General features: G+C 39.6%; 1 protein-coding gene across 1 annotated transcript in view; it reads right to left on the reverse strand.

Annotated features, from left to right (window-relative positions):
• The window catches only part of SEC24C (SEC24 homolog C, COPII coat complex component), a 25895-nt gene extending 2155 nt beyond the window's left edge, over window positions 1-23740 (reverse strand). Inside the window, exons 1-23 of the mRNA XM_026044214.1 lie at window positions 23545-23740; window positions 21757-21843; window positions 19069-19210; window positions 18661-18836; window positions 17252-17701; window positions 16154-16284; window positions 14803-14871; window positions 13019-13130; window positions 11912-12039; window positions 9151-9289; window positions 8865-8980; window positions 7588-7712; window positions 7118-7309; window positions 6085-6178; window positions 5324-5440; window positions 4679-4849; window positions 4221-4317; window positions 3799-3944; window positions 3181-3319; window positions 2635-2753; window positions 2052-2231; window positions 1182-1373; window positions 680-769 (exon numbers count right to left, since the gene is read on the reverse strand). Coding sequence (XP_025899999.1) covers window positions 680-769; window positions 1182-1373; window positions 2052-2231; window positions 2635-2753; window positions 3181-3319; window positions 3799-3944; window positions 4221-4317; window positions 4679-4849; window positions 5324-5440; window positions 6085-6178; window positions 7118-7309; window positions 7588-7712; window positions 8865-8980; window positions 9151-9289; window positions 11912-12039; window positions 13019-13130; window positions 14803-14871; window positions 16154-16284; window positions 17252-17701; window positions 18661-18836; window positions 19069-19210; window positions 21757-21843; window positions 23545-23719 — 3387 coding nt within the window. The 5' untranslated portion in view covers window positions 23720-23740. The remainder of the gene's footprint in view (window positions 1-679; window positions 770-1181; window positions 1374-2051; window positions 2232-2634; window positions 2754-3180; window positions 3320-3798; window positions 3945-4220; window positions 4318-4678; window positions 4850-5323; window positions 5441-6084; window positions 6179-7117; window positions 7310-7587; window positions 7713-8864; window positions 8981-9150; window positions 9290-11911; window positions 12040-13018; window positions 13131-14802; window positions 14872-16153; window positions 16285-17251; window positions 17702-18660; window positions 18837-19068; window positions 19211-21756; window positions 21844-23544) is intronic.
• Window positions 23741-23785: the final 45 nt, after the last annotated feature.

Here is a 23785-nt window from a genome sequence, read left to right on the forward strand (position 1 = left end):
AGTACATGAGGTCCATAAACTAAAATCTTAGCACTAAAGCAGGGAGGCCTACTGACCATCAGGAAAGCTTAACTGGCCAAAATTATCCTTTATGATACCTTTCCCTTAATTTTTCATCTCTGAAGTCAAGATTGCTTAAACAGTTGAAAGGGACCCAAATGCCTCTGCAACCAAACTGACGATAGAAGTGTTTCTTTTTTTCCCCCCTCCCTTATGTGTAATTATCCTTCAACTTCACAGAGGAATCATGGCTTCACCATTGTTTCTGGTCCTTCAGATGTGTCCCGAAAACTTCCTTGGAAATTACTGACATTGCAGCCATGTATCAGTTCTGCAAGTCTCACAGCATTGGGTGACAGGTCCTAGTCATATTYGATTTGGAGCTGGCACAGGTGCCAAGAAAAACATCCAATCTATAGTGACTATCTATAAATCCCTCTGCCACTGGGAAGAAAGCGACATTTGCACATACTAACAGCAATAGGAGTACTAAGCAAGGCACTGAAAACAAAACCAAAAACACAGGAAAGACAAATGTGCTAAGGTAAGCACAGATCTCCAACACTAGTAACATGAGTTACTTCAGATCCTTAAAAACTTTTATGTTTGAAGCACAAAGACGAGGTCAGGGAGAGCAAGTTTCACAATGCATCTCGTATGAGTAAGACCACATTTTTACCTTCATGTAGCGGGATCGCTGCCCTTGAAGCATGTCGATAATAGATCGTACTTTCTTTGAAAAAGGGTTTTCCAAAATAGGCAGCGCACTCTGAAATGCAAGATATTGAATCTCCATTACACTCACAAAATGCAGAGCAACAAAAAAGGTACTTTTAACTTATGGAAAACATCTATCCCCTTAGGRATCATTTTGATAAGCTAAAGTAATTTAAACAGAAGTCTACAAAACAGATCAGAATTACRCACCAATTGTTAAATCCATATAAATATATTCTCCTTTATCATCAGTGAGGCATGGCTTATCAAATGAGCTACACAGAAGCGTGCCCAGATAGGGGTGTCTGCACTTCRGAAGTCAGAAAATGAAATCTGGTATTTGTGGTTTCTCCACTGTTACTAGTATGAAAGTTTTAAAACTACTTTCTGAACTTGGTTTCTGAATGCTTTAAGTATCAGATGACTATCACAGCCATTATCTCCCACACCGGCACCCAGCTCACCAAGGTGTTGCTAATTTGGCTGAAGGATGACACTCCAAAGAGGTTCTGGATCAGGCCTTGCTGCACATTCACTCCCACCCACACAAAGATATTCAGGCCGTTCTCCAGCAGATAAATGTCACCCTTGGAGAGGCGTTCCTCCGAGTTCCGGATTGCTGCTGGCAAGGAGTTACTGTCAACATCTGCTTTGGTCTGTTTCAGAGTGAAATTAAAAAAATAATCAAAGTTATAAAGCAAGAACATCTGAAGAAGCAAGGAAAACTTCAGGCTCTACAAGTCCAATGAATTGCTCATTTCTAGGACTCGCAGCCAGCTGCTTGCGTATTTTCCTGTAAACACTAGCTCTCTGCAGTGCTGCATCAGCTGTGGCTAAAACGTTTTCATCAGCTTACTTTTCCTATTTAACACAACGTTAGAACAGAGAAACCTTTTATCAAAGGAGAGCACAAGGCTGTGGTCAAAGTGTTCTGCAGTTCCAACACTGGCTCCTGCACCAGGAACATCAGTTTACTCTTGTAGCTATGATGCTGAAAAGTCAGAACAGTGTGGTATGTGGCGTTTCCCTGCAATGCTGTAAACTACCACATAAAATTACAARAAGCTTTACAATTTTTAAGACTACCAAAGAATCCAAGAAGTCATCTTGCTCACCGGTCACATGGCATAGATTGGAGAAAACGCCCCAGCAAATTCTCAAGACACAGTAATGCATCTATCTCTTTAAGTGAAATTAAATGAACCACTCAGACAGATGGCAGCTCCCAAATCCTTCTCAAATAGCTTTCCCTTGGTAGGATATAAAAACTAGTTCTTAAGGGCAGGGCAAGACAACATCGGGTCTCAAGTAGTAAGAATATCTGAATTACTCACCAAGGGCAAAAGCCTGGGATAAAAGAAAACATTTGTTTCTGCCACATCCATGGATGTAACTAACTGACGAATGTAGGCACGGTCATCTGTCGTGACCTCCGGACCGGGCTGAAGGACATCACTCTTCAACACACAATTCAAGTACACAGGAAGCAGCTTCATGCATTCAGGGAGGATGAGCTACAAAACACAAGCCAGCCAAGAGAAGTGGGTCACTTGCCTTGCTAACTACAGCAGTACTGCCTACACTTATAGCGAGGCTTTCACAAGCCCACCTGGGGAAGCAAGTGCAAGACACATGCAAGGAATTGGCACTAATATTCTAATTATATTACAGACTTATAGAAATAATTTTAAAAGTTTCCCGAGAAAAGGTAATAACTTATGGTGTCCAGACAAACATCCAGGAAGCTAGTTTCAACTATGGTTTTACTTGCAGGTTTGCTACTTCCCCGCATCTTCTCCTTGCAGATTTCTGCTGAGCAATGCAATTCACTTATATTGCATAGATTAGATGTGATAAGAGCTTCTTCCTTTCTCTTTTAACACTTGAACCTGCAATTTAAATCAAAGCTGTGTTTACCTGGCCAGCAGAGGAAGGACTAGCACAGTTTTTCCGATAGCAAGCCAGGATCTGGGCACACTGGTTAACCAGCGCATCTCGTACAGTCTTTACTGGACTATTCAAAACTCCACGATATGCTGTGGAGAGATGGACAGTTATGACATCATTATTTCATGCAACACTTCTCAAACTATAGCATGACAAAAACCCACAGAAAAGCAAAATCCACAACACGTCCACAAATTAAATCTAAGGGACCATTRCTTTAGTGACCATAAGCATACTACTAAACATACAAACCTATTACCAAAGATCACAAAAACTTATCTACTCTGTTTTACCATCTCTTCTACTCTATTTCTCATACACTTTAAAGGATAGATTGACTTGAAAGTCCATCTTGACTTGTAAGTACAGGCTACTAGAAAAATTCCTTTAAGAGCCTGGTCATATTTCTTGAATGATAAACAAATTATCACCTGAAATTTGAAGAGACTAAAGAAATATCTCTCAGTTACAACAGGCATTTTAAAGACTAGGCCTCTCCTTCATATTTAACGTTACCATATTTAGCCAAGTAATTGATGAGCGTGTCTGTCTCGCAGTTCCGATACAGGTCAGCCAGCTGTGTGCAACAGTTCAAGGAGAGGTTGTGAATGCGGAGCCTTCGCTGACCTGCACAGCTTGTATACAACAGAGCACACTGTAGGAGACAAAAGCAGCAAGACACAGAAAAATCAGACCTTGCTAAAATAAGAAAGTCTAGCCTTGAATAAACTTGATGAAAAGTTAAAACTTAGATACCTAAGCAAATAAGGTAACTTTAAAAATATTTTTATACAATAAGCTAGCAACATATGGAACAAATTAGAGTCAAGGAAAAATAGCAAGCAGTAATGTGAWCTGTTTATAGCATTAGAACTGAACTACACAAGAAAGACCGTGGCTTGAGTCTAGGTCACTCYGAGAACATGTTTCTCTAAGGTCATGACCACAGTAAATAGCTGGAGAGAAATAATAAAACCTTGCTCCTTAAGAGAGCATATAATTGAGCTTCAGAGCAACATCATACTCTTCTGCAACTGGCACTCTTCCTGGTTTAAATTTGCTACACATTGACACATTTTTGTTGAGAATTCTAAATAGTTAATTCACTTTGCTTCTGCAAAACTTCCCCCTCACCTGAAGGAGGGCACCACTGTCTTCGTTCAGTTTGTCATCATGCTTGAATTCCACTGTGATAGTTTTATCACAGTCCAAACCTGCCATCTCCACATCAGTTGTATTGCTCATATAGAAAGCTCCAAAGAAGTCAGTTGCTCGAATACCTAAAAGAGAAAATACAGTGTGAGCCTCATTTTTTATTTCTGTATCAATATCTACAAGACAGCCTTGGAAACCCTGAGAATTCTATCAGGACAAATTCTCAGCAGGAATCTTTTTTGAAGCCTTGACAAAAAAAATCATTACAATTTCAAAGCCTTAAGGCAGCTTTTGCATAACTTTGTCTCAGGATGTTCTAAGCTGCGTAAACATCTGTCACATCCCACATCCTATTCTTGAAGTGGTCAGTTAATTAAGACTCTAGTCAGGCTAGGACCCACCTGTGCTGGTCCGCACCCTCATCACAGCATCAAATCCCACTTCTTTCTGGACATCTCTTCTCAAGTCATTCAGGAACCTATCCCGGTCTGTTTCCAGCTAGAACACAAGCAATAATCCCAGTGTCACAAATTTTAAGTCAGAGCTGCTCTGTAAGACCATCAACTAATTTAAAAACAGGTATCTCCTGCAGTCTTATTCTAAAATCAGTTGTCACGTAGGGCTCAGTGTCCTACTAATYCAATGTCATATAGAAAGTTAGTAACATAGCTTTTTTTGTTAATAAACATTTTGTATAAATATATAAAGCTAAAGATTGTTTTAGTGACAATCTAAAAATTCAAGTAGCAGCTTAGTTTCAAAGTTGGACTTGCTCACTACAGCTTACACTGCATAAAAGAGCTGCTAACAAAACATGATACTCAGACCAAACAACAGCCTGACCCTATGCAGCTCTTACCTGGAAATAAGCATACTTATAAATGGAGCCTCCTGTGTGGTAAGTTACTACCCCTAGTGTTGCCACATCCAAATACTGGTTTGGAAATAGGAACAGATCYACGCAGCAGCCTTGGGCCACACAGTCCTTGGCCAAGTTGTTGTAGAAGCTTGTCTGGGATTGAAACAAAGTCTAAAAAGAGGAAGTCAGAGATGAAAAGTTGGTGATAGGAAAAAGAAAAGAAAACCRAGTAATAATGGTAGTCACTTTTATACTTTGAGTCTCCCTTGAAGGTTACACAGTCATGCAAATTCCTCTTGACCCTGCCTTTCAAAAACTGTCTGAAAATTGACATTAAAATTAAAATGCCTACTTCAATTACAAGCAAATTCTGCATATTCACTTGAACAAAGCTGTACAGATTTCTCCCATATAAGACTTTAGCTCTGCACTTCTATTTGCTCTCGTATCGGAATTGTCTTTAGAATGTCATATCTACTCAGCTTTGCTCAAGAGCAGAAGATAAACATGCAATAYGAAAAGACTACTACTGGCCAGAAACATTACATTACTTACTATCTTTCTTATTTTTAAGTTATTTCATAGTTGTTTTATAAAGAGCATAATATAGACCTGTGCTGTAAGCATCACATAAACCATTATTACCTTCTCTTTGTCCGTGTTGATTAGTTTCCTGTCATCCCTGTTCTTCAGCTTCCCTGGGGCCTCTGCAATTGGCAGAGAAGTGTGGAAAATAAAGAGCTTGCCCGCACACTCAGCTGCCTGCAAGAAAGGGGGTGAAATTGCTCAGGTGAGAAACAGTTATAAAAATTCTAAGAATGTCTTACAAGACAAAACAACRCAATGAGGTTTGGACTGAATCACAGAGAAAGTAAATTCCGTTGTTATCCACTAGTTTGAGTTGAATCACACACACAATGCTCTGGATGAGGTACAGGAATGGAAGACCCTTAGGAAAGATTTACTTAGCTTTTTACTTGACACATTGGTGTTGGAAACTTCTACAGAGAGCATCTTTGCCTTTTATTTAAGGCTATACCAAGCTCAAACACAGACTTAGAAAAATACCACATTAAAGAACTCTTCCAATGAGACATGACAGTTCAGCACCTGGCTTCAATGCTAGAAGGTCTTTTTGTAGGTTCTGTAAACTATCCAAAACCAAGTCCAGCCAGGTCACTGAGATCAAGTTATTTGCCTTGTACTTTGAATGAAAATGATTAAGCATAAAAAGAATCAGAGGTAGAAGCACTTGAAGCATGAACCAACCATTCCCTAAATGTGGTGCATCTATTGCAAGAAGACTTATAAAAAGCTTTGAAATTCTTGCTGGTGTGTGTTAACAGAATATGAAATTCTGAGTACTAGATTTTAAAACAAYCTGCCATGACAATGCATTTACAAACCTTCAGTGCCTCCAACCCTGCTTGAATCACAGGTGCAAAAACAGTTTCTGTTTCTCTCGTGTCTGCAAACATTTCTGGAATCTGGTCAAGCAAACTGGTAAGAAAACAAGAGAGAAGAGTCAGTAAGATTCAACTCAGCTGGGAAACCCAAGTTGCAATCAATAACCTATGAGACTGAAGTGGCTTATATAGATCCTTAATGTACCTATTCTGCCTCTTTTGTTCTGTGGTTTTCTCTATTTTCTACAGTATATTGCAATTTATTGCTTAACTATGAAAAAGAGATGCTTTGATATCCTTTATGGACTTCCCCATCCATGCCAATTTGTTCAATGCTCAACTATAGCACTGAGCCTCTTCTAACTGCTGCCTCTTCTAACAGCTATTCTGTGTTTTGAATATACCTCAATGTACTTTGAAGAAAATTCCAAACTCGGAAAACAAGCAACACTTTGCCCTTGTATGAAAAAATAAAACAAAAAACCCTTGTGTACTACGCACACTAATGCGTTTAACCCAGTTRTATTTGTGCTCTTTAATGGATTAAAAAAATAGGCAAGAATTTTTCAATTAAAAAAAAAAGTGCTTTGCCCAGTCTAGTTTCCAAAACCTAGCTAGCTACATACCACGGTTTAGTTCAAGTATCCTGTTGAACAGTTAAATCTTATGGGTTTTTTTCCCCTTTCCTTCCATGTCTTACTCTATCCCATTCAATCAAGTTTCTTGACATAACCAAAATCAGACTCCATTGTTTTCCCAGTGTACAGTTATTTAGGCAACTGCCATAAAGTCAGTGATTCAGCCTTCCTGCAACTTTTGCTCTGCAATATCCTAGATCTTCTTACGCCCTCCATAGCCATAAACAGCCCCATCCTCCTATGTCAGCACCATCTCAAAACAGCACAGGAAGTTGAAATATATGGCATGACTTCTGGACACATAACATGAAACAGCTAAGCATATTAGTTCTTAAGCACAGCATTTAAATCAAACAAGAACTTTATTACATACATCTTAATTCACTTCCTGTTACCTGGCAATAACTGTCCTGGACTCGTTCACATTCACGAGAAAGCCATCAAGAAGTGGCACAAACATATCAGCCACGTCCGAGACAACCATCATTTGTGGCTGTGCCAGCGAGCTCTTCACGTTGTAGAAGTGTAACACTTTGTTGTAAGTGACAAATCCTACTCGAATGGCTGATTCTTCCATATTGCCTTCCCTGTAAGAGACACGCTTTATTTCACATCCAAATGATGGACGTAATTCAAGTCACTTCACAGAGAAGTGTAATCCCAACACAATAAGGGATAAGGGGAAAATTACAGGAAGGAAAACGAATTTTATCTAAAAAGTTGTCCAGAAAGCTCTCCTTCCTARACCCTCGGGGTCAAAAGGTTGACAGAGTCATCAAACAACTTTTAAATGTGGGACATTTTAAGGCTGAAAGTGACATTTCCCCCCATTTTGAATGGCTAGAACAATACACAACAAGCCTACCTGGGCAAGTAATCTAGGAGTGACTTTAAYTCTTCACATATTAGTCTCACCAAGCCACTCTTCACAGCATTATAGGACACATCGATCATGAAAATAAAAGCAGGTGGACTGGGAAACTTATTATTCTGTGGAAGGGAGCAAAAAGTCACATTATGTCAGCATGCAGCTCGTAACAGCTAAGTAATATGGTCAAAATAAATGCTGTTCAAAAGCACAATAGACTGCAGGTAGTTTTCACTCACAGGCAGTAACTGGTTATTCAGATTGTTTTTCTCCACCTGCCAAGCTAAGACAGGCACATAAAGCACACTAGGCTTGAAACGGATCAGTGTGATGTGCCCTAGATGAATTTTTGCCACTGGTCAGAGAAAAGCAGCCTACTGACAACTGAAACAACCATTTGTCTGACTTGGCCAGACAGAGAGAGAGCAGGATAGGAGGTTTCCCCACAGCTCTCAAGATTCTGGAATCTGACAAGACCTTGACTAGAAGTCAAAAGATTTTCCTCTCTGGAGGCTGGAAACTTTCAAATCTCAAGTCTCTTTAAATGTCAGGTTTGTTTCTCCCCCCGTCCCATGCATCAATCAACAGTTCTCTCTCTGCAATCAGATTGGAAACACAAAAAAACCAAAACTGAACAACTTGCAAAAACCTGAGAAGATCACATTTCATTTGTCCTTAACTGGATCTTAAGCTGTTAGAACCGAGATGATTGCTTTACCTTTACCTCAAACTAAAGCTGAAGCATTATAAGGTAACTAGGCTAAGTTTTCCCAGTGTGTATTTCAGCAGATATCAATATTCACATACACTTTGTACCTATTTTTAATTCCTTAAGATCTAAACATTCAATTTAGAAGTGAGCCTGCTCTGACAACACCTTTCCAGACTCTTCTCTTGCATTTTTAATCAACATGATCTTACGTGAAATTCAGCTTTGATACCAAAAGTTTACCCACTAAAAGGCATGTTTTTTTAATCAGAATTATAAACCAAGAATATTTACTTTTTTTGGTTTGTTTTCACTCTTTGAACACTTAACAACCTTTAGAGGCAGTTGAACCAAAGTAGCAGTATGTGATGAGGATTAACACTTTCCTTTGGGAAGTAAGTAGAKGAGCACATTAAGACAATGTCAGTAATTATCTGCCAGACAGAAGGTAGCCCCATAGAATTAATCTGGGCTTAGTTTAGAAAAAGATCTTCTTTTATTATTAAAGCAAACAAGCAATAATCCCCAAGAAACAAATGACAGTAAAAAGTGTGCACTACTGTACCTTGCAGTAGTCTACAGTTGCCAGAAACTCATAAGAGCCCAGTGATAATTCAGGTCGATCATAGAAGTCCACTCGTTTACCAGTATGATCCAAGTGCTGGAAATAGTGAGGCGGGACTGCAAAAGAAGAGACATGGAGTTCAGGGACACGTCCACTATCAATATTTTCACTGTCTAGAGAGCTAACAYGACGACAGCTGGTTCAAATAACACAGCAGGAAAGCTAGCTAGTGCTCTGCACTATCATGCAATAGTGTCTACAGGCTAACTCCCAGCAGAAACCTTACCCTCAGTGACACAGCTGCAGAAGCAGCACTGGAACCTCCTTCCTCCCTCGATGAACTGCATAAAAGGGCACATGTAGGCCTTGCACCTATTGCACCGGACAGGGCCGGATTCTCCATGGTCCACCAGGTAAGGAAGGGTCTGTGGAAACAAGAGGGAAAGAGAAAATAAAGGTCACATGTTAGAGGAAATGACAACACATTTTAGAGCGTTGGGTCTAAACGTTGCAAATGTTCCAAATGAGTGTTGGTCTTCCACAGAGACCCAAAGAAGGACTCCTGCAAAGTGCTGCACTACCTGGTATAGTGGCTGCTTGAGGAACACAAGCTCTCAACCTTGGTACAAGGAGCATCATACTGCCCAGCACTAATCCCAAGCAAACTCAAAAAACTGAAGCCATGCAAAGGATGGCTGTGATATCCTAACAGGAGTGAACACAAAACTCTCAAGTCTTTTTTTTTTTTTTTTTTTCCCTTTTTTAATAAGCAAATCTTTAAATTTTATATTTTCCCCTTGTACAGGCTTTTGACCAATTAAAAAGCCAATGCAATCCATACATGCAAGATCTTTAATCCATAAAGTTCTTAAAAAAACAAAAAAACAAAACAAAAAACAACACATCCTGTCTTTAAAAACTCTACTGGTAACTGTTACTTTTTAAACTCCACCATGAAATAGAAATAACCACACTTTCTGCKTCTCATGACTCCCAACATAGCAAGGCCTCAAAACTGTTATGTAGTTATCGTTTTTAAATTGTTACTGACAATACAGTATAATTGTAGTCAAACAAAATAGAGATACTTGGCACTTCTGCAGTTTCTCAGACTTGGAAGGAACAGGAAACAGTTTAGAATGATTAAGAACTCTTGCAAGATAAAAGCTGCTTTCAGAGTTCAAAGCACCTTTCATAACTGTAAGAACCTAGCTCAAAAGGAAATTCAGCCCCCGCTTTTAAATTTTCTGACATTAAAGACTGCAGATCATACTCCCTCAGTAGCCCTAAACTTCTGATCACGCTTAAGAGACACCATACTCCTTAAGTAGGAACTGTACAAATGCCCAGACCACATTTTTCCACCTTCAGCCCACAGATGTATCATTCAATCTGTCATGCACCCCCACTAGTCACTTCCTGCAGTAAAATGGTTTCATGACTAGTTTTTTTTTTCACCTCCTATCCCATTTTGACCTTGTTTGAGACAATATAAATTAAGACAGTCTGACACTCAAGTCATGCTGGTGTCGTGGTTCCACAGAATAAGCTTYTCCTCTCGTTCCCTCAGCCTTGACCACACACACGCAAAGCGGCTACTAGAGGTGCTATGAAGGTGCACAGTACTACACACAAAGTGGTTATGAAGGTGCTGCACACAAACTAGTACTAACACCACTTACTCCCAGACAGGGCTTTAAGGAAGTAGTATTACTGTGCCAAGACCTGCTTTCTGGTCAGTGCAAGGTCATATGGGACAAATGCTCTGCATCTGGGAAGTGGGTGCCGAATTCCACAGATTCTAGATTTATCTGAGTATTGTATTTTCACTAGTCACATTTCTCCTCTCATTTCTGATATTTTAAGCATTAGCTCTGTTTACAGGGTCTCAGTGCTCTGAACAGCTGAGCCTTCATCTGTTAGAAGAGCCCCTAGAAGGATGTTTGCCCTTGTTACAAGGAATTTTCCAGTGCTGGAAGCTCGCTGATCTCCAGGACAGTTTTCTGACCCCAGCCTTGTTTCTTCTTGCTATCAAAAGTGTTTGTTCAGAGCATAAGCACCAGGAGAGCAGACTCTGGATGTTTGTAACATTTCCTCTGTACAGACTTGCAGGTCTACACGCCTCTGGGTTGCTGAACTGAGACCACATTTGTCTACTGTGCTCCTTTTAAACTCCAGCCACAACACAGTAATTAACCTCACAATTTAATCACAGTCACTTTTTCAAATCTCAACAACAGTTAAGGGACATTAATAAAACACCACAAGAAACTTTAAAAAATCCAGATGATAGTCCCTTTCTTCAGCAGATGTCAATGTTAACTTTAATAGGGCACAGAATAGTGCCACTGTATATATTCAATTTCCAGAACCAACAGATGTGCCTTTATGCCCCTGTTCCAACACTAAATAGTAACCACACTGTACACAAAGTACTTTCTATACAGTTTCTAGCTCTGTAGTACTGCAGCAGCTTTTGTCTGCAGCAACTASAGAATGTGCAAAGCAACAGGCTCAGGACACATTGCACTTAGAAGAAAATAAATTCTGCGCACAGCAAGGGCAGAACATAAGAATAGTTTAGCAGTGCCTGGTACGCAGCCTTGTTCTGTCACTCATTCCACACAGTGCTTTGCTTGCACATTTTGCAGTTTAACCAGTGCTGCTGGACACCACAGCTTGACCTCTTACATCAGCCTTCATTTCAGTGATTAGTTACCATTTAAGTACTGTAGGGTGAAAAGGAAAATGAGATGAAATGGAAGTACACGCATTTGTTATCACCSCAGCATTTGGGTCATTTGACCAAGACACTATATGCAAAAGGCTGAGATTCTCACAGTGACCAAAAAACTAAAATATTTTGAACACAGTCTTTTTCTACCTAACAGATCTCCAAAACTACATCCTTATTGGAGTACCAATGTTTACTTGGTCTTCGTTAGCTAAGTATTTCTTCTGTCAAATTTTAAACAGCTTCTCTCTCCTGTACTCCTTGTACCCTGCCAAGGAGTCCAGAGTGCCTTAACTCCACACACAGTTCTCACCTCCTCTGGGGGTAGAGTAGCCAAGGGTTTTATGACAGCAGCTAGGGGAACTTGGGACTGCTTGGCCATATCTGAGGTGCAGGGAATATTGTACGATGTGCATCTTATGTAGCGTGGGCTTGCATTACCTGGGGGAAGGGGAGAAAACAAACAAAAATCAGTCACAAACATTTCAGGCATAAGTTAAGCTCATATGTAACACAAAACTGAAGTTACTTCAAATTCTATTCAAGCTCAGAGGCTGACATGAACTAATTGTCTCTATGGCTTAATCTAAAGAACTTGAAGCTAACTTGAATTCCAAGCAGAATATCTCTTCAGAATTAACTACGAATAATAAGAGCTCTTATAACAAAACAAATCAATCTGACTCCATATACACTTAACCCTCTACAAGGCCCTCCTGTTCCACCTTTTGTTTTGCTGACTAAAACACGTGGGCAGCGATCATAACTCAAACATTGCTAATATTTGACCATGTAATTCTAGCTCAAAAGCAAAGCACTTGATAGCAGAGTAGGGTTCCACAGGAATCCTAGAACAGAATTCCGAGGAAACCTCAGAATTCTCAAGTTTTAAGTTTACATTTCCAGTAAGGTGTGGCAACAATTTTAGGGCATATAGACATGACACAGGTAAAAAGATGAAATCCTCCTTCCATGCAGCCTATAGTRCATTGTAAAGTCATGAGCGAGCTGTCATTTGGTCTATGTTTCCAGTCCAAATCACACAATGTTGCACATTTCAGCACTAAGCTACTGTGATACAGCTCTACAAAAGAAGCTTCGTTTATCGCTTTTCATTATCCCTGCTCATGCTCGTCCCAAGTATCTGCCTTAGAAAACATCAATTGTCTTCTCTTGGTAACTGATTACTACTCACCAAGCATTCAACAGAATCTAAATCGAGATCAAACTAACACAGTAACACAGGACTTGAAAATAATTTGTTGGTAAATCACACATCCCCAACCCCTCAAGTCATCCCCAGACCTYTTCTATTTCCCTTTTTCTTTTTTCTTTTTTATTAAAGATATAGACAGTTCTGTCATTGAGTCTTTGGGGTTTGTACTTCATTTGTTTATTTATGAAGAGAATATTATTTTACCTTGATCCTTGACCAAGAAATTTGTAGTAACAAGAGGTGGAACCTGCCCTCTCACTCCAGTGACAAATGGTTCTGATCCACGATTACTTCTGTCATCTTCAATCACTTGAATCTATGATAGAAAAGATCATTTTAATACTTTRAAGATTAGTTTCAAAGTACAATACTAGATTTGTATCTACAAGGCAGTGAAAAGGGGACCTGAGACAAACATTACTAGCTCTAAAAATGAGAAGCCTAAAGCAAATAAGTTTTACCAAGCAGTCACCTCTGTTTGATTTGGAATAATATCGAATGACTTTTAACAACAAAAAACTGAAGTCGCAAACAGTGCTTTTTCCCCAAGCATTTTGAGTAGTAAATGCTGTGTTTTAAGGTCTGATCTGGATTCAGAAAAGCCAAACTCAGATCAACAGAGCCTTTTTTTTTTTTTTTTTTTAAATATTATTCCTCTGTTTACTGGCTCTAGCTATATTAAAATCAGAAGCTTCGATAAGGCTCAAGAGAAAGTCCTACAGAAAACACATTTTTATTCTTCCCCTGCTTCTCCTGTGTTAAATTCCCAGTGTCCTCATATGCAATTTTTTTTTTCTATTCAGTGCAAGTCTGACCTAAGGAAATATACTTGCAAGCCCAAATGAAGGCAATCATTGCTTCCCAATGCAAAAGACTTAATGATTCAAGTCTAAACCTCACCAAAAAAAATTTTTTTTTTAATTTTTTTTTTTTATTATTTCAGCTTCTTCATTAACAAATATACCCAGCATCATGGAAAAAAAAACATGAAGAAACTATTTTTGTCTTAAATAGACAKTGAATTTTGTATAAGATTGTTATGAGCCTTTAGACTCCCCTTTTCCATAGCACTGATTGAATCTAAGCATTAAAACTAGCAACTATTCTACTGATTGTACTTTGCTACCAAGCCCACGTGCCTTTGCTCAGAGCACATTATGAAATGCAAAAGTTTGTACAGCAGAGCTTCCACTCTTTACCTTACAGATTCCGAGTTGCCAGCTGAAAGCCTCCCATAGCACTGGATAGTTAGTACTCCAGAATAAATTGTTGCAACACATCAGCACCTGCCACATGACCAACTATAGCCAACTAAAYGAGGAAGAACTAATATGTGGATAACAACCCTAACCCGTTCTTTTTTTCTTCCAATCCAAAAGGTAGCTGCTTTTTCTTTGTTCTCTAAACATAACCATTAAATTTTCAAATTCAAAATTTAATTGTTATGTATGAGCACAGATAATGAAAGAATGTTTATAGCTCCCCATGCCTCATTAATCTTTTAAAAATTTGAGTCAGGAATTAACATCAAAACAAAACAGTCACTGCTCACTTTTAGAACGTTAGCACATTAGCCCAGTACTGGTAAGTCAACACTCAAATTCTGCTCAAAACTCGGAGATGACAACTACAAAAATCCACATGTATGTTAATATGGGACACAATACAGACAACTTGAGTGTTTACACTCTGAAAATGCCAATTGGACCCTGATAATGGAGACAGCTTAAGAATCAGACACAGAGAAAGAAAAACATTCTTCATTACCTGTTTCTGAAACGAACTGTTTACTACTGCCTCATCATTCATCACAGATGATTTAACAGACTCTTGTGATGTTATGTTACACACTTTGATAAGGCAAGCAGGAGAGGGCAAGGAAAGGATAAATGATTAATCATGGAGTTAGTGAGGTGAGGTTTAAGTTTCAGGCATGCACAGATGGTCACCAACACAGACTACAGTAGACAGATATATACAGCACTTACTGGACTAGGAATTGCATCAGGATCTATTCTGTGCCTGGGTTTCTGCTGAGGTGGCAGCTCATTAAGTTGCTTTTTTTAAAAAAAATAAATGTAAGAGTGCCACAAAAAAAAAGAAAAGAGAATATAACAAAAAGTAACAGTGTTACTTCTCTCTACCAAACCTACAGTATTGGAATTAGATATATACATTGGACATAGGTTCATGCAACGAAACGACAAATACCACACCTGCTTCTGCATCATACACTAATTCCAAAGAATCAGTTTTGTCAGGGTATTGGGCCTGGGCCCTAAACACATTGCTAACAGATGTAGTCGCTCACGTGCTTGTTTTTGTTAGAAATTGGGGTTTTATGCTTCAAGAACATGCTAAAATGAAGGCAACCGATACAAGCCATTTGAGATCTCATTTAGTGGAAAAGAAAAGAAGCAGCCAAGCAATTAAAAATTTCTTATATTCCTCTAAAAAAGTAATAAATTATAAAAGTCTATACAAACTTCGAGTCTAAACACATAACTCTTGACATTTTTGAGCAGCACCAGTCAAGATTTAAGTAGTAATTCAAGACTAAATTATTTCTATATAATTTTAAAGTTAACTGATTGTAAGAATCACCCTGAAAAAGGCTTTCTGATATCAAATGATTGTGGCCTTCTGAAACAAGGACAGAACACAACTGGAAACAACAAGTGCAACACAGCAGACTAATGGGAATAATTCCACCAGTCTTCACATTACTCATCAAAACTACCCATTACATCTAATTGTTTGTCCTTTCTCAGAACCGTGTTTCACATTGATAACCTGAATTTGAGAAGTTGCCCTTATTTACAYGAAGTAGTGCCATGACTTTAATGTCCACAAAGCCAGCCAGCTCTTTGCTAGATTATTGGATGGATAAGGGAAAGGAGAAGCAATGCAAGGAAACCTACTTCTAACTTGCTCATAGAGCATGCGTTCACCTTGGAAAGTCATTAAGCAAGAATCTGGAAGTGATGAAGCAAGTTTAAACAAAGTCCTCTGGAAATCCCCAAAATGTAACATAACATGGAAAACGACCTGAGGAATTATGGCAGTGATTTCCATATGCAATGCATCTTGGTTGGTTGGTTTTTTAGATCACACACAAAAAAAAAGTAAAATACAAACAAAAAAAATGAATGCCCTGGTCTTTGCTTCTTGGCTTGTTCATAATAAGTGCCTGAAGCAGAATATATGAAATGAACAATAATCAGGCAAACAGACTGATATTCTTTCAAAAGATGAACCTGTTTTCAGTTTTGGTCTTTGTAAGGCTCATGAAAAGATACTGTGGAAACGTTTATGCTGGTAAGAGCAAAGAAAACTTACAGGGCTAGGAATGGAATCTGGATCCAAGCGTTTCGGTGGAGGGGGTGGTCCAGGCTGGCTTCCATAATTTGGTGTTCCTGGAAAGGCTCCTCCATAGTTTGGTTGCGGACCCCTTGCCTGTCCGAAGGAACCTTAAAAGAAAAGGATATTAGAATTAAACAACAGCTAATATTAGGTATTTCCTCAACAGGCATTTCTCTTTTTCCTGCAATCAAGAAGAAAAAAAAATAGAAATCTATGTGCTTTAATTAGAATTAAACAGATTTATCACGATGCTTCAACTTGCAGCAACGTCCAGCAACTTGCTTCTTTTGAACAGTTTTGGCTTATCTGAAGTCACAGCAATAGCTTAATTTGACAATTTCTTTTGTTTTATAATGGCCTGAAATGATTTCTTTTCCTTCATTGCAATAGGGGGGGGGGGGGGGGGGGGGGGGGGGGGGAGGCGGGGGGCTCTCATTCCAGATCCTTACAGGTGATTATTTTCCCCTAGTAACTTGCAAATATTTTTGAGGAAAAACAGCTAAAACTGTTTATAAACCTGGAAGTTTAACTGATACTCATTATTGCTTATCACACAGTGTGAAAGCTTCCACAAGGAGAAAAATACACAGTTGTGATTTGCATGGTTTTGTGAATTAAAGAAAGAAAGTAGCAACTCCTTTTCAAAGTATTCCAACTCTTCTCTAACATGATGAATATGCAATACTAGCCACAAATTAAAATGAGACTGATGCTTTCAGGATTTCAAACCTCTACTTTTGAATAGATGAGAATACAGATATCAGATTAATCAAAGTGCATATGACAAATCTGATCACAAATTCCTGCAGTATACTGCACTAAATATCAAACAACTTCTTGGTGAAGTAAGCTAGAACTTTCAGTTATGTCAGTTTGATAGAAACCTATATAATATGTAGCTCAGAATGACATACCCTACCACTTATTTTGGATTTGTCCTTGGACAAAAGCACTAGGAATCTCTAAAGGAGTCTACAAAGTACAAACCTGAAATCTCATCTCAAGATTGAGGTGCAAACCTCAATCTGCTACACACAAACACCCGACTCCAGTCCTCACGCTGAGGATACTCACCGTTCTGCTGCATATGGTATCCTGGCTGGGGAGGATGTGTGGGAGGAGGTGGCCCATGGAGACCCCCCATGGGAGGTGGCCCTGGATGAGGTCCTGACATGCTTGATGGAGGTGGTGGTGAGGACACGTGGTTAGGCTGGGATGGTGGTGGTCCAGCAACTGTCTGCCCAGGCAGTGGTGGGCCTTGCATGGGAGAAGGCCTTGGGGCACCTGCTGTAGCGGGGTAGGAGGAAGGTCCAATCCCTGTAGATGGAGGTGGGGCAAAACCAGGGACTTGACTGGGAAGGCGCTGAGTAGATACTGGTTGACCAGAAAAAGGAGGCTGTGCCAAAGGAAGACCCTGAGACACACTGGTAGGAGGGGGTCCTTGGCTCGCAGTGTAAGGTGTGTAGAGACCAGATCCTGTTGCAGTAAAGCTTCCTGAGACTGGGGGAGCGGATGTTGGGGGACCTGATAAAAATAAAAGTTGTCATCATCATTTGTTTCTATCCTCAAGACAATGATTTCCAAACATGGTTCAGAAGACTCAAAGCCCATTTGCTCTAGAGGAGCTAAAATAGCCCTACCACTCTCTCAACTTCAGCTTTAATTTTGGACATTCCAACTTTAATAATGACAAACTGGAAGTGAAAAAAACCCTAAATTTATCCTACAAGGCATCTGAAATTTGAAGTATGCAATCACATGCCTGTCTAGCAAGTCCTGCAACTGAACTAAGTTTGAATCTCAAACTCCACAACAAACTGGAGTCTGTGGTTCAACAACAGCCGAGCTTCGTGGCTTAAGCATCATTGAACTATCATCTAGTTCAACAAATCAACATTTACTCTAAAATGCTGTGTGCAATGTAGCTTGCATACACTAAAGAGAAATCTCTGATCCTCACCATTAAAAAAAAAACACGTTATTTAAAGTAAAGGGACTAGAATACAAGAGAACACACCTAGTAAATTTGGCATATACTTGTATATATTTGTATAAGTTTCTTCTCAACTCCCAGCAAAACTCTTCAGTCACTCACAATTTCACTCCTGAGTTACCCAATTCCTTTCCCTTTATTTCACTGTGCTGTTCCACAACAGTTACAAGGTACCTAGACTCTCTGATAGCTTACTTAGGGATAGACTGTTCCTGTGCTTAATGTAAAGATTCATCTAACCAAGTAATGAAACAGTATTCCACATATGCTGCAGTACTGCCTGACTTATCTCCTACAAAAGTCTTGGCTTAGTTTCTTCAATGATGATCTTTTTAGACAAACAAAATTGGTGTTCACTGAGAAGATGTCAATGTACAGAGAATTACTATAACCATAAGGGAAAGTAACTGCCTAAGAAGAGCAAGTCTCTTAAGAAATGACTAGCACAGATGCAAAGCAACCACAAAACTACATGGCCAAAAAGGCTCACCATAGCCCAGTCCAGCTGGGGGAGGAGCAGGAGTCGAAGCGCTGCCAATTGTCATCCCTGCCATCTGAGTGCTGAGCTGCTGCGCGSCGGCTGCGGCGGGCCCGTAGTGCTGGAAGGCGGAGGGCTGGCTGGCAGGCGGYGCCGAGCCCGGCACGAAGGGCTGCGATGCGGGCGGCCTGCAAGGCGACAGGGAAACGTCACCGCGCTCCTCGCCACAGCCCTACGCGACGGCAAGGCGTCTGGCAAGACTCAACTTTCAAAAAGCAGGACTATGAAGGCAATAACCTGTGTTTCTGACAAGAAACAAAGCAAATTTGACTTGCTTTATCCTTCTTCATATCAGGTTAATAGAACAGCGCAGGTCTACCAAGCGAGGCCTTTGTTAGGATTTGTTCTCTCCGTACGTACCTGTGCATCTGGGCTGCCGAGGCTGGAATCCCATTCTGCACATCTCCTTGTCCAAACTGACTGTATCCTGGGTGACCAGCAGGGACAGATGCTCCAGAGGTGGAAGGGGGAGCTCCAGAGGCTGGAGGGCCTCTTAGCGAACCTAAGGACAAAGAGGAAAAGACAAACCATGATTATTCTCAAAGGCTTGAACCAGCTACCATGAGAAATCAAGGGAGGGGGAAGAAAGCATTCAAGCAAGGTTTAGCAATGGCTATGCTAACGTATCAATACTCCTCTGGTGGCAAATCATACTTGCAATTATATATTTGTTAGTAGTAGCAAAATTCAAAGTACAAATATTTTTAGCCTTCATCATTAGTCACATCTCTGCAAAGATCAAACAGAAAATAAGCATTGYGGAGAATCTTTAGAAGGCATCGACATGCAAACCTTCCTCACATTGTCAGTAACATATTAAATGCTCCTCCTCACCAACAGTCCAGTTATTTTTATCCAGAGCAAGAAAAGTATTCACATGGAACCTAATGTTCCTAACAGGTTGGTTTTTATCACCTGCAGAGCAAGCAGGTTTTGTGAGTAGATATATAATATTTAAAATTATACCCGACTGCTTTTAAACAAGACATAATGGGAGCCAACGCAGGCTTTTTCCTCAACATCTCAAGGTTGGAGCTTCAGAGACTTTCATTTTTCAGACCAAATGGGTTCAGTCACAGCACACTCAGAAATGTTTGCCTCAGAAATAAGTCTTCCCTCTTCCAGAGACAGTTCAACACTGGATAATATGATGCCAGCAAAGCAACCACAGCATCTACTTCCAGGAAAAAACATAAGCTGCTATTTTAAATACAAGACACTGATGAGTAGAAGCGCACAGCCACGTCAGGTAAGCCCAAAGGAGCATATTTGTTGCATGTTGAACRCAGATGACTCCCGAAGCAACAAATCACCAGAGCGCCAGGCAGGAGACCCCAGCCTCTCTCCCAGTGGCCAGTGTGACAAGTTTACAGGGCTCTCAAAGCCAGCATTGAAAGGAGCCAGTATGAAAAAGGAAGCACATAAGAGAAATAATTTCTCAATTCCACAGTACCATTTTTACTCTGAAATATCAGGTTTCAGCTTGTTTATGTTTTATCATCGGCTACACTTAAGCCTTAGTAAGGATATGGACGCAAATTCAACCAATTAGCCATTGTATGTGTGACCATTTAGTATATTTTATTACTTTTTACTAAGTCTTTCTGAACCTCCTCTTGCTCTTCATCAAGACTTAGGAGTTAATTACTTTCAAATAAGTTTATTATTTTCACATCCTCTTATCACATCCTGTCTTTTCTAAACTATAACATCATCTTGTTTCTGCAGCCCAGCATTTCCTCATATCTAACAATTTACTCTCTATGGCACTACTATTTCTGAATGTCTTTTGTGATCTCTTTTAATGTTAATTTGATATGTTACAGCTATTTTGGACTCTCTCTTCTTTAATGATGCATGGAAACTGTTAACTGGCCTTGTTACCCTTTTTCTTTGAAAGCATATTTAATTCAACTTGTGGAGGGTTTCATAACAGAAAGCAAGTCTCTCTTTCTTAACATTAATTTTATATAACTGTTTCAACTTTAACAGACATACAATTTACACCTGACAAAGTCTTCAGTAGTCTCTCTGGTCCTTACCACAAAGATTTCTTTATTCATTCAGGAAACTGCTACCCACACTCAGGAAAAAAAAAATCTCTGAAGAGATTCACTTGAGTAGTTATGAATATCTAGTGGTTTATTATTTTAAGATTCATTACCCAGGAGGAATCCTGAGGCTCCCCTTCAACACCTTTAAGATACTCATCACCGACCTCAAAATGAAAGCAGATTACAGCGTACTCAAACACCTGCGATTTTAGTATCAATGCATTGAGACCATCTCATCCATCATCAAATACAGACWTGGCTCAAACCAACTCCCTGCTGTTCTCTGTGAACACACACTACCAGAAAGGGTTCATGCAAAACACCACTCCTTGGAAGAAAGGAAAAGTCAACAAGATCTGTTGGAATGTTTTTAATTCTTACATTTTATTTGATTGCTTTGCAGAAATATATTTCCTCCTTCAAGGTCAGCTTTTGTAACCATAATTATTCCAAATATATAGAGTTTTCATGCTATATGCAAGAAAGCTAAAAAGTTTTTCCCTTTTAAATAAAACAGAGCTAACAAATTTCATGACTTTCAACACCAAGATCCTGTTACTTCGGGAAACTTTGTTGCAGTTATTTACAGAACATTACAATCATGTCAAATCTTGCATTCTAGTCTTTGTTCAGATGACACTTGTTTTTAAACTAAGGCTTCTATTCGACAGAACCTGAATAGGCCAAACCAGGTTTTGAAATCAACTTTTGGAATTCATTAGTCACAAATCTGCTTATCTCTGTATCTGCTGKCATAAGGGTTTTCTACTAGGATTGTTTCTTCATATCCTATTTATGTTGTTGGAGTGCTGCCTACGAGCAGCGCAAGAAGTGTGTCACCCACCTGTGCCTGAATTATCAGGTATCCACACCTTTGAGATAAATATCTGTATTAAATCAAATCTTGGCACTAGAGCTGCTTTAGAAAACCACCCTCTTCCCCACACTAGGAGCAGCACAACACAAACACTCCCAGAGAAAGGACACTATTTACCTATGAAATTAGGTGCAAGAGAAGAAGTGTCAGAGTTGAGAGAAACAGGAGAGCCCTTCGAAGGGAAGCCCAAGGAAGGGAAGTAACCTGGAAAGACAGAATATGCCAGTAAATCAAGCCAAGGAGAAGGCACCAAAAGACAGTGTTCCCAGTGATGAGGTCATTCCAAACAGCATGTAAAATATCACTTAGATAAAAATCCATGTCACATTTGTTACTTATTCCTTATTCACTCTCACTGCSCTACCACCCAAAATATATACTAGCTAAGTACTAAACACAACTGGTATCATAAATTGAGTCTACATAATAGAGTAGCAAAGTCACTTTCCCCAAAAAATCTTTGTCCTCCTTAAATCTCCTTCTCTCCTCAAGAAAATAAGCCCAGTTTCTCCTTATTCCTTTTATGAAGGCGAAACACCAGTTATGCAGGGGCTAAATACATGCTTGCTGACTGAAACTGCAGCAACACCATGTTCCAGGGCTGAACTCTGCTCATCTTTTCTGTGAAAGGAAGGTCTCTTGCACCTGCACAGGACTGATGTTCATTATTTCTATAATGAATTTAAATCCTCTGTAAAATTGGTTCAAAATTCACAGATTAAAAGTGCTGTTGGGTGAGATTTATTGGAGGGAGGGAAAGAAGAGATTAAGGACAGAAGAGGAAGACAGAGTAACTGAAAAAGCTGTGCTTCAGCACACCACACTAGAGCTTCTACACTCCATTGTCCTGTTAACCCTGGTTTAAAAACAGCAGGGTAACTGTTCAGCTCCGACAGAAATCTTTCTCAAGGACACAAACTTCAGTCTCTCACTTCTGATAGCTTTAAGACAACTGTAGGCACTTTGATGTTCTATCTTTCTCATCAAGTAGAGTTTAAAATTCAAAAAGGTGCAAAAACCTGAAGGAAGCGACACAGAGACCATCAGCACAATTAACATCTGTCATTTCCCYGTTTGTTTAGATTTGGAATCTAAACAGACATCTCAGAATTAAAAATCTGTTATCTCAGTTGAACTGAAATCATAAAGACATTATCTACAAGACAGAAACACAGAAGGGATTAGTATTTTTTCCTGTACAATATTTCAAAAATCTCTAAATCTCCTAATACAGGTATTCAAAAATCAAAGACTCCTTGAAGTTGTTTAATAAATTTAAAGAAGCCTTTATATTGAAGAAAAATGAAGAAAAATAAAATCATGAACTGTTTTGCAAAGAAACATACAAGCTCAAACCTATTTTGCCCCTCCAAAAGTGATGCCACTGTTCAAACCAGAAAATTTTGGCACATGCTAATACAAGCAGATATCTAGAAACTTTCCATTGGTTTTAAAGACTTTAAAGAAACTAGCTCTAACATATGTGCTTTTTGCCTAGAGCTGTATCTCTTAAGTGTTCAGGATGGAGTGTAAGTCTTTCCACATATTCTCTCAGTTACAAATCTGTTATGAGTCCCTAAAAGCCACCTCTCAACAGTTAATTTGGAAAATAGTTCTGCTCAGGTGCTTCAGTACCAGAGGGGCAGTGAAACAGTGGAAGAAGGCTGCAGATTTCAACATGTTAATTTAGCTATTGAAGTACCATACTGGAATGGACAATTTACAGAGCAATATCCTGAAAAAAGTACAGGAAGAACATAACTCCTAGCACCACACATGCAACATACAAGAGCAAAGAGAAATACTACCACAAAACAAAAATTAGCCAGAAGAATCATTTAAAAGAGCCGTTCAGAGCATGTAGCAGTTCACAGGTTATTAAATGGAGTTTTGATGGAGAAGTACCTTGTGGAGGGACGGGCTGTTGGTATCCTGGCACGGGACCATTATAAGCTCCATATTGCGACTGGGGAACCCCTGGCAACGGGGGCCCTCCGTAGCCCGGCTGCTGGTAGCCCTGATAGCCAGGCTGAGGCTGCCCGTAGGGAGGCCCTGGGTGAGCTTGCTGGTTCACGCTCATTGTATTCACATCCCCAAACTAATCCTGCCTGCAAAGGAGGAAGAAAAATGGCAGTTAGCAGACATG

Source organism: Nothoprocta perdicaria, unplaced genomic scaffold (assembly GCF_003342845.1).
Source record: "Nothoprocta perdicaria isolate Ctin4 unplaced genomic scaffold, notPer1 scaffold_105, whole genome shotgun sequence".
NCBI classification, from domain to species: domain Eukaryota; kingdom Metazoa; phylum Chordata; class Aves; order Tinamiformes; family Tinamidae; genus Nothoprocta; species Nothoprocta perdicaria.